This window comes from Phascolarctos cinereus, unplaced genomic scaffold (genome assembly GCF_003287225.1).
Source record: "Phascolarctos cinereus isolate Bilbo 61053 unplaced genomic scaffold, phaCin_HiC Scaffold_4;HRSCAF=312, whole genome shotgun sequence".
Classification (NCBI taxonomy): Eukaryota; Metazoa; Chordata; class Mammalia; order Diprotodontia; family Phascolarctidae; genus Phascolarctos; species Phascolarctos cinereus.
The window spans coordinates 747,675-764,769 of record NW_027555847.1 but is presented as its reverse complement, the minus strand read 5'-3'; the positions used below and the strand labels follow the sequence as shown (position 1 = coordinate 764,769).

The following is a 17,095-nucleotide window of genomic DNA, read 5'->3' as shown; positions in this document are numbered from 1 at the left end:
GCGGTGTGACGTTTTCCTGCAAGTGGCAATTGCACTGTCTTGAGCCTGTCATTCACTCCTCTTGGTAGGCATACGAGCTTGTTGACTAGATTAGTTTCGATTGTGAAACCTACCCCGCTTCATGGCGCTCCCTTCACCGCGGTCACTCCAGAAAGACATGGATCTGTCTCCGACTTCAGGGAGCTGGCCTCATTGGCCAGCCTTGCTTCACTCAGGGCTGCTGTTTGGATGCGACACCTGCCGAGTTCTCCCCCAACAAGAGCTGTTCATCCTCCAGGCCTACCGGTTTTGTGTCATCTATGAGTGCGTACATTCCGTGTACTGATGGTGAGTGGAATCATCTTTGTGGAAGTTTTTCTACTTTTTTTTTTTTGTCTTATCCACAGGGTGGGATCCCCATGCTGTGGTAGTCAGGTCAGGGTTGGGTAAGCAGACAATTTGTAGGTCACCTTTTCTAGCCCCTTCTTCACACCAGGAGGTGAGCAGTGCAGTCCTTAAAAGGCTGCTCAGACACCCAGGAGGCTGCCGAATCCCACGGTTGCTTTCACTGAGGAGATGATCCTGGGCCCGGGATGCCTGCATGCAGGGTCGTGACTACAGGCTCCAGTGCATCTGCACCTGCTGCTTCATCACTTGTCTGTCACCACAGGACTCTGAGATAGGTACAGATGGTCAAATGGTATGGGTGATATCTTGTGATTCATGCATAAACTGGATTTCAGTGAGGCAGAGCTACACAAAGCCATCAGCCTCACTCTCTCCTCCAACATCATCAGATCCCATGGCAGGACAGAGCCCAGATGATAACTGGTGATGGCCCGGGATGCAGTGAGGATGGCATCTTCGATGTCTGACCAAGCTCGAAGCACCCCCAGCTCCTGCTTCAGCCACCTTCATGGCCAATGGAACAAAGTGTTCTCATCCGCCCATTCTGCCAGGAGAAGTCTTCACGTGCCTGGCGTAGACACCCCTCAAACTCACCGAAGGGTCTGAGACCCTGCGGTTACCCTCAACCTGGTTCAGCCCGTCTGCTGAAAGAGTTTACCAGGGTGTGGCTGCTGTACATGCTCCAGCTTCTTGGAGCCACAGGTGAGAGTTGGGGGCCAGGTGGACACCAGAGGTGAACGAGCAGCCTTCCCGCCAAAGGTGCTGGTCCTCCCTGAACACCCTACACCCCAAGACCAGGGGATAAGCGGTCAGAGGATGCGGGCAGAAAGTGTTCAAAGGAAGAAATCTGAGCTCTCAATAGCTAAATGGAAAAAGAGGCTCAAAGCCACTAATAGAGAAATGCACATTGAAGCTATATGTCCGGTAGAGGCCAGAGAAAGGACTTGAAAGCAACACCAACACCCGGGGCACCCCACTGAAGGGTGAAAGCCCCACTGGTGGAAGCAGTGATGTACCCTCCCTGGGATCCTGCCGGCTCCATCCCAAAGGAGGGGAGGCATTTCCTCAGCTAGAAAGTAGGAAACACTAGCTTTGGTGTCCAGCTATCTCTGGGGGGTTTTGTCTGCTCATGCAGCCCCTTCCCCTTCATGGATGTCACCTTCTGGCCTCCGGGGGTCCTTTTCCCAACTCCTGCTTCCACAACCAGGTTGGATCCCTGGGAGGCTGGCTGCATTTCCCCTGGTCCTAGGGGTAACCACAAAGTCAAAGGGCTGGGGTGTCCTGATACAGTTGGCTGGAGCCCCTGGTGTGGTACCTCCATACCAGTCTCACTCATCTGTTGGCAGTCATTATCCATTCCCTTTTTTACAAAGAGATAATGACTGAGGAGACGATATAGCGAGGTATCACTCCTGGCGGAGCATGAGCCCCTTTGCCTATCGGGATCCCTGGCCATTTTGAGTGGCTGCCAGAAAGCCCATGGTCACACTGAGGGCCGGACACGGGGTCTCGTCCAAGTCTGGTCCCCCACTGAGTTGGATCCTGCCTCAGTGAACTCCTGCTCAGTCAGCTCAGTCAGCTGGCCTCGTTTACGAGAGAACAGCAAACAGTGAGACACGTGGTCAATGTGGAAATTATTTTCTTGACTTTTCCTGTTTGGGGGAAGGGTATGGAGATAAACATTGATTTTTGCTAATTGGAAACAAAATTTTAAATGAAGCATACAAAAACCTGCATGGTATGCTTGTAGCTTTGTGTCAGCTGCAGAAGGCTGCTGGGGCACCCCACCTGGAGGCTTACAGCAGTTCCTGCCTCACCCGCAGGAAAGAGATGCCCATTTGGCTGGAGAAGGGCTTCTTTATGCAAGGTCAGCACAAATCACCGGGAAATCCAGGAGAAACTTCCTTCCAGGCAGATAGCAACTCATTTGTGGTGACTCTTAGAGCTCAGACTTTGGGCAGACCAGTGTGTGAAATAAGGCTGGAAAGGGTATTGGATCCTCAGGTCAGCAGGGAGCCACAGAAAGGGATGATAGGGTCAGACATCTGCTTTAGGAACATCAGTTTGGCAGCTGTAGAGAGGATAGAGTAAAGAGGAGGAAGGCTGGAGGCAGGAAGACCAGCTAGCAAACTACAGCCATCATCCAGGTGAGCGAGGATTACAGCTTGTCACAAGCTGAGGGAGCAGAGAGAGGAGGAAGGAGGTGGGAGATGCTGCTGAGACAGACGTAATGAAATGGGATTTGGGGGAGAGGAGGCTTCTCACCTGGAGTACCTCATGTCTCTTTGTGTCCACAAGAACAGGGTGAGAGGTGATCCCTTGGTGACATCTGCTCACCTACCTCTATCAGGTTTTTGTGGGTCTTCCCAACCAAATTTGCTTTTGATTTGCCTTTTACCATATTCATTCTCAACATCCTGAGTTTGTAGAAACTCATACAGAGGTATGATTGGATATTTTCTCATTAATTGCTAAATTGCAGCATCTCTGTCACTGATTAATCAATTAAGCTCAGAGCCCCAACCCCATCAAAACCTGCTTCATATCTTTATAATTCTCCAAACTACTGGATTAAATCAATATTAAGGTTACCAGCTATGCAGTTTATCAACAAAACTGCCAATAATAATGGACACAAATAGATTTCTGGCTGTCAGAAGGATCACAGCCAGAGTCCTCACTTTGAGCACTGGGACTAGAGTCACATCTGATCTCCTCATCCTTTTTCTCTCTGTCTTCTTGACGTCTCTTAAACCATTTAACCCCTAACCCCCTCATTTCCTACCTTGCTACACTCTACAACAAATGGAGATGTTTTAAATGCTGTAGATAGGTTCCCTTACCTTGGCAGTATGCTTTCCAGGGATGTAAACACTGATAATGAAGTTGACATGTGCATTGTCAGAACTGGCTCAGTGTTTGCCAGGCTTCAAAGGAAAGTGTGGGAGAGAAGTGGTATCAGGCTGCCTACTCAACTGAAGGTCTACAGAGCCGTTGTGCTGACCTCGTTGTATGTCTGTGAAACCTAGACCCTGCCATGCCGGAAAACTGAATCGCTTCCATCTGAATGGTCTTAGGAAGATTCTGAAGATCAACTGGCAGGATAAGATACTGGACACTGAGGTCTTTTCTCGAACTTAAACTGCCAAGCATTCAAACTCTGCTTCAGAGAGTACAGCTCCAATGGGCAGGCCACATTGTTCAAATGCCAAGTGTGCATTTGCCTAAAAGACTGTTTTATGGAGAACTCACACAAGGCAAGTGCTCACATGGTGGTCAGAAGGAGCGATACAAGGACACTCTCAAGATCTTTCTGAAGAACTTTGGAATCCAGTGTGCGACATGGGAGACGCTGGCACAGGACCACTCAGCACGTCATGTCCTCGTCAGAGAAGGCGTTGTGCTGCGTGAGCGAGGCAGAATGGCAGTAGCTCAAAACAAATGTGAGAAACGCACACTTAGAGCCGTCACCGCCCCAGATGTTCACGTGGATCATTTGTGCCTGCCCTGTGGCAGAGCCTCCCGAGCGCGTCTTGGTCTGATCAGCCACAATCGGATGCACTGCACCCTGACCCCCACATCGCGATGCCATTTTGGTCTTCAAGCACAGAGGACCGCCACCAACATTCTGCACACTTGTGGACTTCTCCTTCATTGGGAGCCCTTGCTATCCTGCCAGATCCCCTTGTCTTTGGTCCCTTCGCTGATCTGGAGGGCGGAGCTGTGAACTCCTGAATATCCATTTGGGGAAGGGCCCCAGCCAGCCTCTCTTCATTGCCCACTGCCCCTACACCAGATGCCTCTTCCCCCTCTCCCTTTTCATTCTCTTTTTATGTATTGTCTTCCCCTGTTAGATTGCAAGCCCCTTGAGGACAAAGTCTAGCTTTCTTGATGGATTGCTTTATTGAAACCATCTCCTTAACTCTTTCTCTCCAGTTTTCTCAAAAGCTACTCAGCTCCAATTGCTAAACCCTCAACATTCCTTCTGGTTCTTAAAGCTATAGTACCAGTAACTCTAGCCTCTGTTGGGCTTTGTGAGACAGGTGTTACACAGCATTTCTATGATCTTCAAGTCTTGGTAATATGTCAAAAGAAGAAATGGGGCAGCTAGGTGGTGCAGTGGATAGAGCACCGACCCTGGAGTCAGGAGGACATGAGTTCAAATCCGGCTTCAGACACTTGACATTTACTAGCCATGTGACCCTAGGCAAGTCACTTAACCCCATTGCCTAGCCAAAAAAAACCCAACAAACTGCATTCTTGAAAGCTATCTATCCCATATGTGACCACGTCTCTTGTGAAATCTTAAGCCCTGGCACCCTGTATTTCCTTCCTATCTAGAAAAGTCATCTGTGAACACATCTCTCCCAATATCCAGGGTTATGTCCCACTATGCCCAGCTCTCCGGACTGGTCACTTCTAGCCAAAGGTCCCATCTTTTCCATCCCAGTGCCCTGACCTTCCTTGTCAGAGACAATCCCCTGTTTTTTTCCTCAGCTTCCACTCCAGCCTGCATCCCCATCTCTTCCATACAAGACACTTGGACTCCACCCTGGAAGCGTGAAAGCTGAGGTCTCTTTACATCCTTGTTCCCAGAACCAATCCTCTCCTTTGCTTCCCAGCCACCAGGTCCAAACCGAGGGGCTGTATGCACAGTCTCACACCCTCCCTCCCTTTCCTGGCTTCTGTTCATGTGTCTTCTCCTATACAGAGATGTCAACTCATATCAAACCCATAGCCCACAGGCCCCCCAAACTCCAGATTAGAATGTCATGGGAAAATGTCTAACAAAATAAAGAAAAATATGATTCAACAGAGATCATATTAATTGGTGGTTTTCTAAGTTAATTTGTGGCCCACAGAATTATCTGGATTGGAGTTTGTCACCACTGTCCTAGAGGACAGAAACTGCCTTGCTTGGATTTGCATCCTGAGTGCTTGGCATATAGTAAACACTCAATACATGGTCCATTGGCCTATCTATCATCTGTCTTCCAAAGGGTGACCTTATTGATAAGGTAAGGCATCATGCTTTTGGCAGAGAGAAGCTCTGCACACTCATAAAGCCTGAGAATCAAAGCAACTTGTTTCAAATCCTGGCTCTGCCTGCCACGGCTTCTGCTTCCTCATCTACAAAAGGAGACAGTTGGTCTCTGACGCTGTGTCTGAATAATGGATGTATCTTGTCACTATACTCACTCCATACTGGATCTGTGATGTTTTCTGAACTCATCTATTTCCTCTTTCTGCCTGTGTGGTCTGTAGTCTATGGCCATGATAATGTTACTTTTGCTTCTCCCTTCATTAATCCTCCTTAACAAAGCTCTCCTCAGATTCCTAGATTTCTTCTCATGAGTAGGAAGCAGCATGAAAGAGATGATGTGGTGATCACAGCTGTTCAAGAACTCCTATTTGCCCTTCACCCTTCTCCTGATTGATTTTCCAGAGTGATTTCCCAGTAAAAATTTTCTTTCTCCACTCTGGGAAGAAGTATCAAAGATAGATAATTCTCTTTTTCTTTTTTTAGCTCCAAGTCCCCAGCCAGAGACAGAGCTTTTGACAAAAAAAAAAAAAACAGTTTTAGATCTGTCTTGATCTCCTCTGTGAGGATGTTTCCCCTTCGGTTGCCTCCTTCTTACAGTACTCCCAACAAGGACACCATTGGTGTAGTGTCCATAAAGACAAATCAGACATTTAAAACAACACCACAGAAAAGGTAAACAGAATTTCCCTATGCCCAGAGGGAAAGGCTTTAGGCTCCCATGAAGGAATTCAGACGAAGCCAGGAGAGACAGGTTTCCCTTGGTATGTATGTGCAGATAAGTATAATTCCTTCAGTCTTCATTGCAAAGCCATGAAGGCAGAACAGATGTGCAAGACTCCAAGTAAATCTATTTATACCAGCCCTTTTTAGGCATTTCCTATTCCTGACCACAGCTATGATTTCTAAGTTTTAAACTGAGAGCCACAAATGCAGATCTCATTATTAGAAACCTTCTTGATTTCCCCAACTTCCTTTCTCTTTGGAAACTGACTTTTAATTGGCCAGGGTGATGAAAACATCAGCTGTGCCCTTAGACGGCAGGCTTGGTTTTTTGCCCAAGACTTTACAATTGCTGGCTATGTTTCCCTGGTTCTCCACGTGAATCACCTGTAATGAGTGGAGTGACACAGAGTTGTCACTCCACTATTCTCTCAGGCAACAGGAACAGCTTCTTGGGGGTGGAAAGAGAATGAAAAGAAGAGAGAAGAGTAGGGGAGGAGGACTCTGGGGAAGGAGGCAGCCTTGACTTAGACAAGGAAGGAGCAGGCCGTCACCCACCTTGGGTTAGGGCTTGGGGTCCGGGAACCAGTCCAGGTGGGACTGTCCATCTACCTCAGAGTGCCCACCCTAGAATGACCTCGGGTCAAAGCTTTTAGACAGGATGGCATCTGTGACCTTGGGACAATGAAGAAGTTTCTCCTTCCCACCTACAGTGATGGGTCCCCACCCACCAAGCTAAAACTGCAGCCCATTCCCCTGGCATTTTCAGGCATGGATTAATTACTCAGCACAAGGGAACATCAAAGTCAGGGGAGTGGCAGGCGTGGTGGCCATGTCTCCACCCCGTAGATGAACGTCTGGATGAGTCTGGTCTGTTCGGGAGGATGGAGGATGGAGGGGTTGAAGTCGGGGGTGGGGTAGCTGGCCTCCACGATGGAGGCCCTGAAGGCACCGTAGCTGTTCTCACAGGGTCTCCCCCTGATGCCACAGCTGGGATGTGCCCCAGACTAGAAATGAGTTTCTGGGGCAGAATATGGCTGTGGGCTGTGGCTGCCTTTTTTTGGCCTGACCACGGCTCCTAGGCTCCCAGTTACTCTGGATGGCCTTGCTGCTCCTGTCCAGGGACGTGCTGGATAACTTCATATATGGTGCCGTGGACCTCCTGCCGGGGGCTCCACTCAGAGCCACAAATGGGCCTGCTGGGTATCTAAAAGATAGATCAATAGAGGATTCCTGCATTGAGTCATCAATTGGGATGGGCCGGGCACAGGCATCGCCACACAGGTACCCAGTGGCCCAGCAGGCTGTGACCAGGCCAAAAGCCTAATTGTGCCAGACACCACTAGGGGCCTCTCACTGGGCTGGGCCAGCTCCTGTGCACCTGGGAGCCTTCTGGGGGACATGCCTCCTCGGGGCCTGGGGAGCTCAGATCTGGCCTGAGCCAGGCTCAGGGAGCCCTGCCACCAGCCAGAGACTCTGTCTCCAGGCTGTCTTCAAAGGTGTCAGACTCCTCTGCTTGAGCCCAGCTCCAAGTCTCTGCTCATTGCCAGGAAGGAGCAAAGGAGGTCTAACTTCTCTCCCCCCTTCCCCCACCCTCCTGCTTCCTCCCCCCTTCCCCCCCCCACCCACACATACTCACCCTGGGAGCAGTGGAAGGCTCCGGAAAGGCAACAAATTCATAGATCCCAAAGTCAGCCAGGGCATCTTCGTGGCCTGAAAGAAAGGTCAGAGTTTCCTAGACGATCTATCAAGCACTGATTAAGTACCTACTGTGTATAGGATGCCCCTGCCCTCAAGAAGCTTCCATTCTATGGGGAAACACGATGGACGGAGGGAAATGATTAGGGGGAAGCATGAGGATGACAGCGCTCACTATGGAAGATCAGGGAGTCAATCAATAGTTAAATGCCTCCTGTGTACCTGGTGCAGTCTCCTTTGCCTTTTGATAGCAGGCAATGTGGAGCAGTGGTCAATACTGGCCTTAGAATCAGGACCTGGGTTCAAATCCTACCCCATGACACTGACCAACTGTGTGACCACTGGTAATCTTTTTATCTACAAAATGGAGCTAATAATGATAGCTGCAGAAATGCACGCTCTCATCTCCTTCACTGCGATACCATCTGTGCATCTGTGAATGCACATGAATGCAAGGCCAATGGGGGATGGGGAGGTGTCAGCAGCAGGAGAGGCAAGGGAGGAGTGTGAGCCTTCAAGGGGTGGGTGGATGCCAGTGCAAAGGCCCGGCGGTGGGAGATGGCACCTAGTAGGTGAGGAAATGCAAGTCATGTGGAGAAGAGTGATGAGGAATAAGGCTGACAGGGCAGGTTGGGGCCCGCGGGTAGGTGATGGCAGCCTCAATGAGGCTGGAAAGGCTTTAAACAGTGAGCGGCATCTGTGGCTGTGACAGAAAACGAGGACTCTACAGGGCAGAGGTGAGGAGGGCACACCTTCTACAGTTGGTGCACAGCGTGTGCAAAGGCATGGAAGTGGGAGCTAAGGGAACAGGACATTCTGGCTGGGATCTCGAGTGACTGAAAGAAAATCATGAGAAAATCTGGAAAAAGAGCTTGGAGATAGACAGTGGAGAGCTTCAAAAAGCAGGCTAAGGCATTCGTGTTGTATCCTAAAGGGTACAGGAGCCACTGAGGCTTTTTGGGCAAGGGTGCGATAGTCAGAACTAAGAAGGAGAGGGGAGGCTGGAGGCAGGGAGGTCAGTTAGGAGGCCATGCGTCCAGGGAAGAGGGGATGGTGGTCACTCTGCAGCGGATGGAGACAAGCTGCACAGCTTTGGCCGGCGATGGAGAGAAGAGCGAAGGGAAGCTCTGAAAGGATGAGTTTGAACTGCGGAGAAAGGGCAGCAGGTCTGAGTTGCAAATGAGATTCTCAGGAACTATCCAGAAGGCAAGTGCTGAAGGAGCTCGAGAGAGGTAAGGGCTGGGTAGTCACATCACCTGGGACTTGTTTATGTAGCAGTGATAGCTGGTGCGGTCCCTAAGAGTCTCCCAGGGCAGACTGCTGGGGAGATGAGTATGACTCCATAATAGAGACAAGGAAGGGGACAACCAGTTAAGAGCGGTGGTCAGAAGTGGGTCAGAAGCCACAAATGGAATGCAGGCCATGGGAGTCCATGTTTAATATGTTAGTAGAGTCCACAGGTGGAGGCCAAAGAGGAGGCCACGAGGGGTGGGGTGGCGAGAGATCAGGGCAGCAAGGACAAGAGCCCATGAGGGTGCTGGGTTATGTCAGCAAGGCCAAGGCCTGGCCACTTGACGGGAGGTGGAGAGGAAGGCAGGGCTGCACCAAGAAGGGCCAAGTGGGGGATCAGGGAGACAAGAGCCACAGCAGCAGAGAGTCCTCGGCCAGAGAGAAGAGGAAGGGCTGTTTGCCCACGAGGAGGGTCAAGTGGAGATGAAACCAGATGCATTTGTAGTGATCCAGCAGTCTAGGGATGAAGGAAGAAGATTGTGGGAAGAACTCAGGCTTGGATGAGGGGCAGAGGGACGCAGGATGGAGGGCAAGGTCCTGTCTGGGGTGTGAGGTGGGCCAGAGCAGCAAAGGGCTGGGGTTTGCAGAGAGCACCGAGATTAAGGTGAGAAGCATGGAGGCAGAGGGGGTGGGGGTGGAAGGAGAGGAGAGGGGAAGTTCAGAGCCCTTTACAGGCATGGCCATGGCCATGAGGGTGACACTGAAGGTCTGACCATCCCTGTGGGTGCCTGGGGTGGAGAGGAGACAAGTCTTGGGACACTGATGAACTCTAGAGGCATGTTCCCACTGATGTCAACCCTTGATGAGGTTCTATTTGTATGAAGGCAGAGGTTGAGGGGAGGGAGGACCCAAGCAGGGACTGATCCCCTGGAGGAAAGAGGAATAAGGACCTGGAGGCAGGGAGAACACCCCAACAGAGCCTCTGGGACAGATGATGCAGATGGAGGGAGCAGGAGAAGGGCCCAGGGCTCTCCTCCTGGGTCCTCCATATACATACAGGCTGACTCACCCCAGTAGACTGTGAGCTTCCTGAAGGGAGGAGCTACTTAATTTTTGTCTTTGTATGCCTTGTACATGGTAGGCACTTAATAAATATCGGTCTAATTGGATTGAACTAAATCTGAAAATGCCCCCACATCACTACTGTGCCATTGGCTGAGCGATCTTAGGAGACCTGATGCTATCCCTTCATGAGTGTCTTCTCACCTGCACATAGGTGCAGCTCAGATGCAAAAAGCCCTCAGAGCTGAGAGTCCCCCTCAGAGATGTGTGTGTGTGTGTGTGTGTGTGTGTGTGTGTGTGTGTGTGTGTGTGTGTGTGTAGAGGGGTACCTAGGCCCTAGGCTGCACGGACACCTCCCACCTCCCTCAGCTCCTCCTCTGTAACCTCCAGAAAGGGCTCCTCATTCCAAGTAGAGATGGCCAACAGCCTTCAGCTTGACTCTCCTAGCAGACTCGGGAAGCCTCCATCTCCTCCCGAGGCTCCCAGTCACAGACAGAGACAGTGCCAGGGGATGGCGGAGCCTTCTCGATGGCTGACAAGAGAAGGAAGCTGTCAGCAGCCCCCTTTGCCCTCTCGTTTGAAGCTGGGGCATTTGCTGGGGCCCTTGGGGGCTAGAGAATCCTAATGGCCGAATGGAGGCCGCCCCGGGACCTGGAACAACCCCAACCATCTCATGTCTCATGCAGCTTGTCACCTGAAAACGTTTGCGCTTTCCCGTATTCGGATTCTGACCTGAAGAAAAGAAACAGACACGTGCGTGATTTTGTGTAATGGGAAATACCCTCGACATCGTGCTTCAGGACCAAGATAGCCGTGACCGAGTCCTTACCTGCCTGTGCGCCCCTGGTGGATGACTGCAGCCGGGAGAGAGAGGGGGAGAGAGAGAGAGAGAGAGAGAGAGAGAGAGAGAGAGAGAGAGAGAGAGAGAGAGAGAGAGAGAGAGAGAGAGAGAGACCATAGTGAGTCACGTTTGCTACGAGGAACACAGCCAGGAAATTCTTCAAAACAAACTCGCCCCTACTTTTGTAAGGTCGGCACTTCTTCCACAAGAAGAGGCTGCTCATGGCGACGATCAGGAACACGGAGATGCCCGTGATGATGGCCAAGGATGATTTGCCTTTGCTGGTGACCTTCTCTAGTCCTGGGGAAAGAATGGACCCGAGGGACTCTGAGCACTTCTGCGACACAGCCCGGCCCCGGGGCAGCCACGCTGAGGGGTGATGAGGCGTCCGTGCTGCTGAGGACGTGGGATGGAGGAAGGAAATGTGCTCTCCCCAACGCACCCCCAAGACAACGTTGGTGCTAGACCGCGGGCCCATGTTTTGGCCCCACTTACCTGCTTTTCAGTTCTGGGCCAATTCCTCGGCCTAGCAGTGCCTGTCCAAGAGATAGATACACACGGACTCCCACTATGCCATCTCCTCTAGCTCTCATTGGATGGACAATAGGCCATCTTCATCCACTTGGTTTTTCTCAAGTGCATGGTTAGGCCAACCTCCTTTGAGTGGGACAGCTTGTTTGGAGCCTCTGCAATGTTGCAGGGCTTAATACAACCAGGAAAAGGTAATCAGCAAGGGGCAGCTAGGTGGTGCAGTGGGTAGAGGACTTGCCCTGAAGTCAGGAGAACCTGAGTTCAAATCTGGCCTCAGACCAAGTGCCTGACACTAGCAGTGTGATCCTGGACAAGTCACTTAGCCCCAATTACCTTAAAAGAAAATGTAATCAGCAAACTGAAGCATCTAGAGGCCCTTGCCATCAGCAGCAGAGTGCTGTACTTTTCTGTATCCTAGAGACCTTCAGCAGTCAGTCTGATACAGCCTATGGACCCCTTCTCAGAGTCACACTTTTAACTAACTGAGTGGAACACTAAATTGCAGCTAGAGGTTAATGAAAATAAGGATGGAATTGTTTTCCCATCCAGGTTCACTGACCTCCTGAACTGTCTCCATGGGGCCCAGGTGAAGGATCCCAGGACTCCCTCTTCCCTGTGGATTCTTCAGGGACGTACCCTGCATCAGCAAACGCCCCCGAGGGAGCCCGCGGCGGCTTCATGCTTCTGTCGGTAACCAGAGAGCCAGCCAACCAGACACTGTCTGTGCTTCTTCAGGGCCTTGTGGATGGTTTTTGACATAGGCACAGGGGACACTCTGTGGACCAGGAATCTTTAGGGAAGCATTTCCTCTACGGAGTCAAATCCTTTTTGAAAGTCACCAAACAGCAAGCTCTTTCTCCTTCACATGTTACAGTCCATTCTATGATTGCTATAGAATCACATTGACAGAAGCCTGCCTGCCTCCTTCTCCTACCTTGTTTAAGCTATGAAGGTATCAGGGGTGCCCTCAGGATGGGTGCTGATGATTTTTACAGACATTTTATATAGGAGGGGAAAATAGGTCTATGGCTAGGGAGGCAGAGACCGATTTTTGGTAACAATATGCTTCCAAACTTCTGGTATCCTTCCCTCTTTTAGATATCTTGAGAATGGATTTCTCAATACCTTTAAAATAATGTTGCCTTCTCTAGGTGGCCCAGTGGATAGAGCACTAGTCCTGGAGTTAGGGAGACCTGAGTTTAAATCTGGCCTCAGATACTTACTAGCTGTGTGACCCTAGGCAAGTGACTTCCCCTGTCTGCCTCATTTGCAAAATCTCTTAGGGTTGTTGTGAGGATCAGCTGGCCTACTCACCCAGAACCCTCCACAGCCTCACAGCTAAGCCCACTTGGATTTTCACAGAGATTTTCCTTTGGAGACTCTATACATGTCACTGGCCTATATTTGCTGGAGTTGGAAGGAGGCCTTTGCAATGTGGAGGGGCAGCTCTCTTACCAGGGCAAGGACCAAGTGCTCACTCTTTCTCTCTCTCTCTCTCTCTCTCTCTCTCTCTCTCTCTCTCTCTCTCTCTCTCTCTCTCTCTCTCTCCCTTTCTCTCTCTCTCTTCTCTCTCTCTGTCTCTTTCTTCCCTGTCTGTCTCTCCTCTCTCTGTCTGTCTGTCTGTTTGTCTCTTCTCGTCTTTATGTCTCTCTCTCTCTCATCTCTCTGTTTCTCTCTGTCTCTCTCCCCCCTTCTCTCTCTCCTCTCTTTCTCTCCTCTCTTTCTGTCTCTCTGTTTCTTCTCTGTCTCTCTCTCCTCTCTCTCTCTATCTCTCTCTTTCCCTCCCTGTCTCTCTGTTTCTCTCCCCCCCTCTTTCTCTCCTCTCTCTGTCTCTGTCCATCTGTCTGTCTCTTCTCTGTCTCTCTCTCTGTTTCTCTCCCCCCCTTTCTCTCCTCTCTCTCTCTGTCTCTGTCCATCTGTCTGTCTCTTCTCTGTCTGTCTCTCTCCTCTCTCTCCTTTCTCTCTCTATCTCCCCCCCGTCTCTCTCTCTCTTCTCTCTCTCTGTCTCTCTGTCTGTCTGTGGTCTGTCTGTCTGTCTCTCCTCTGTCTGTCTGTCTGTCTCTTCTCTGTCTCTCTCTGTGTGTCTCTCCTCTCTCTCTCCTTTCTCTCTCTGTTTCTCTCTCTCTCTCTCCCACCCGTCTCTCTCTCTGTCTCTTCTCTGTCTCTGTCTGTCTCTCTCCTCTCTCTCTCTCTCTCTCTCTCTCTCTCTCTCTCTCTCTCTCTCTCTCTCTCTCTCTCCTTTCTCTCTCTGTTTCTCTCTGTCTCTCCCCCCATCTCTCTCTCTCTTCTCTCTCTCTGTCACTTCCCGGTCTGTCTGTCTCTCTCTCCTCTGTCTGTCTGTCTGTCTGTCTGTCTCTTCTCTGTCTCTCTCTCCTCTCTCTCTGTCTCTCTCTTTCCCTTTCTCTCTCCTCTCTCTCTCCTCTGTCTCTCTTCTCTCTCCTCTCTCTCTGTCTCTCTCTCCCCCCTCTCCTCTCTCTCTCTGTCTCTGTCCATCTGTCTGTCTCTTCTCTGTCTCTGTCTATCTCTCTCCTCTCTCTCTCCTCTCCCTCCTTTCTCTCTCTGTTTTTCTCTCCCCCCATCTCTTTCTTCTCTCCCTCTATCTGTCTCTCTCTTCCCTGTCTGTCTGTCTCCTCTGTCTGTCTGTCTGTCTGTCTCTTCTCTGTCTCTCTTCTCTGTCTCTCTGTCTCTCTCTGTCTCTGTCTCTCTGTCTCTCTCTCTCTCTCTCTCTCTCTCTCTCTCTCTCTCTCTCTCTCTCTCTCTCTCTCTCTCTCTCTCTTCTCTCTCTCTCTCTCTCTCTCTCTCTCTCTCTCTCTCTCTCTCCTCTCTCCTCTCTCCTCTCTCCTTCCTCTCTCTCCCTCTCTCTCTGTTCTTCTTTCCACGAACCCTGGCTGGAAGGGACCTCAGAGTCTGTCAAATCTAACCAGCTCATTTTACAGAGGAGGAAAGTGAGACTCAGGGGGCCTCAGAGTTGTCCAAGGTCACACAGCTCTCCCCAGGTCCTCTGACTCCAAGTTCTGTGGCCCCAGGGTCCAAGGCACCCAGGTCAGAGCAGAGACTTTGAGTGGGCTCCTTGTCCTCTTGCTGCCAAAGCCCCTGGGGACACCCCTAGTTGTCCAGAGTAGCCTTGGTCAGTGCTGGAAGGTGGACAGGCCTGTGCTGCCCAGGAGTCTTTTGTCCACTGAGGAAAGCCTGTCCTGGGGGCCCCTGCTGTGCTCTGGGTTCCCTTCTTTGGCTTCTCTTGCCTGCTCACTGAGTGTTTGCTCCTTTCCTGGCCTTGTGTTGTGGGCCAGGATATTGGCGGCAGCAGCCAGGGCTGTGCTGCTCTTGGGGTTCTCATTGTCCCTGCGTGCCCGGTCCTGGTGGTCTATCTCACCATCTCCCCCAGGTGCTTCCCTCCTCACTCATCAGTGACTGGTCCATTTCCCAAAGTCCCCAGTGTAAACCCTCTGTGCCTGACCTTAGTTAAGCAAATTAAATTAAACCGCCTATGCAAATACAGACAAGAGGAGCTCGGGAGCCCTTCATCCAAGACAGCCACATGGTGTGGCTGGCATTCCCAGGTCACAGGGGAGCTGCCTCACCCTCTGGTCGGTTAGCCAGTCAGTCAACAAGCATTTACCACCCCCAGCCCAGTCAGTGTGAACCCCAGCGGAAGGAAGCAGTGCCCAAGGCTGGAGGACACAGCTGACCACAAAATGAAGACCACAGGATGGCCCAGACAACCTGGCTGGAGAAGACCCTCTGAGAAGGGAGGAGACCCCTCTCCAGGGTCGGCACAGATTCAGAAGTACTCAGGTCACTTGGCAGAGATTTGGGAATGGCAGACGAATCTGAAGCAGCCATAGATGAATATTTCAAAAGCCTGGACTAGCTGAGGAACAGGGTTGGCCAAGTGGCATAACAGGGAAGAACAATTACTAAATTAATGGAAGTGGCTCAACATGCTGAAGTCATACAAGACACTCATACAAGAAACATGCAGCACTGTAGACAACTTTTCAATCATCTTCAGGACGGAAGTCAAACTTGGAGCTTGCTCCCATCCTGGTGGAGGCTGCCTAGGGCTTCCCTGGCCAGGGCGTCCAGAAGCTCCTGGCTGCTCGCTGGCCCAAGCACAGGGACGGAGAGGAGCTTTCTGAGTGAGGCCGACGCCCTGATCATCCACGTGGGAGAAACCAAATGGAGGAAGGAGACTCGCCGTCCAGACTACAGACAGCCGTTTGCCACCAGCCCACGATGCCGCCACAGCGGTCCACGGGTCTGGGACAGACACCGCAGGGGCAAGGGCACCCCCCAGAGTTGGTGCTTGGGGAATGATCCCAGCTTTTTCACACAAACAATTCCTCCGTGGGGCTGGGTGGCTGCAGAACATGGAGCACCAAGATCTCTGAAGAATCTGAACGGTGGGAGACCCTGAGGATGGGAAAGAGGCTAGAACAACTCTTGAGCAACTTGACCGGAGCAGGGTGGGGGCAGTCTCCTTCAGTGAGACCTCGGCAGCTTTCAGGGAGGCCTCCTGCATACAGAGGGAAGAGGAGGAGCCGTGGATGGGGGATGGCCCTCGCTGAGGAGATCACAGGCCCATGGACATCTCATGGTGCATGTAGCATCCCATAAAAGGAGCCCATGGGGAAGGTCATCCTAAGGCATAACCTGCCCTTTGGGGATGCTCAGAAATACTAAGGTAGCAATTCCCAGTGATCCTCATTGAAGCCTCTGGACTCACCTGAGAGATGAGTCTCTCTCCCTATCGATTCCAGTGCACGATTTCTCCCCCAAGTCACTGGGACGTGACCAGGGTCACAATCAAAAGCAAGAAGTGTTTCTGATGCCTTTGGTTACTGGAAGCATCTCTCGTGGTCACCTTGGACCAACTGGACAGGAGGAGGAGTTTCAGGACCGTTATTCTCCAAGGGTGTGTGCATCCTTCTTACTTGGGGTCACTGAACTTGACCCTGAGGCCTAGAATCACATCAATCAATGGAGTTTTGCTGACTGTCTGGGCGTACGGATGGCAATTTTCAGAGCCCTGGGTTGGCACTGTCCATCTTTCTAATGCATCCTTCTCTGTCCTCTCTCTTTAAGAAGGATGCTTAGGTTAGAATAACCTAAATTAATTAATTAATGAGAGGCAGCTAGGGGGTTCCACAATGCACAAAGCACTGGCCCAGGAGTTGAGAAGACCTGGCAAATCTGTCCTCAGACACTGACAAGCTGGGTGACCCCAGGCAAGTCCCTTCACCTCTATCTGCCTCAGTTTCCTCATCTGTAAAGTGGGAAGCAACAGCACCTACCTCCCAGGATTGCTGTAAGAATCAAATAACACTTGTAAAGTGCTCTGCCTGGTGCCTGGCACATAGCAGGCGCTCTGTAAACGCTCATTCCCTAACCCCCTCCACAACTGGCTCTTGAATAATGCAGCCCGTTTCCAGGAAGGGCCCTGCTGATGGTCCGTTGTGGTTCCGGGAGCCTCAGAGCCTCTGCTCCTGGTCCTTCCCCTCACACCCACCTGCTGCCCTTGTTTACCATCATCACAGATGGCTGATCTAGGCACAAGGCAAACAGGTTTGTTGGATTTCTCA

The 17,095-nt window shown here is 51.2% G+C and overlaps 1 protein-coding gene across 1 annotated transcript in view; it reads right to left on the bottom strand.

Moving 5' to 3' along the window:
• Positions 1–2,009: 2,009 nt before the first annotated feature.
• Positions 2,010–17,095, bottom strand: part of HEPACAM2 (HEPACAM family member 2) — a 34,828-nt gene continuing 19,742 nt past the window's right edge. Inside the window, exons 5-9 of the mRNA XM_020978573.2 lie at positions 11,163–11,282; positions 10,971–10,995; positions 10,836–10,873; positions 7,791–7,864; positions 2,010–7,358 (exon numbers count right to left, since the gene is read on the bottom strand). Of these exons, the coding sequence (XP_020834232.1) occupies positions 7,242–7,358; positions 7,791–7,864; positions 10,836–10,873; positions 10,971–10,995; positions 11,163–11,282 (374 nt within the window). The 3' untranslated portion in view covers positions 2,010–7,241. The remainder of the gene's footprint in view (positions 7,359–7,790; positions 7,865–10,835; positions 10,874–10,970; positions 10,996–11,162; positions 11,283–17,095) is intronic.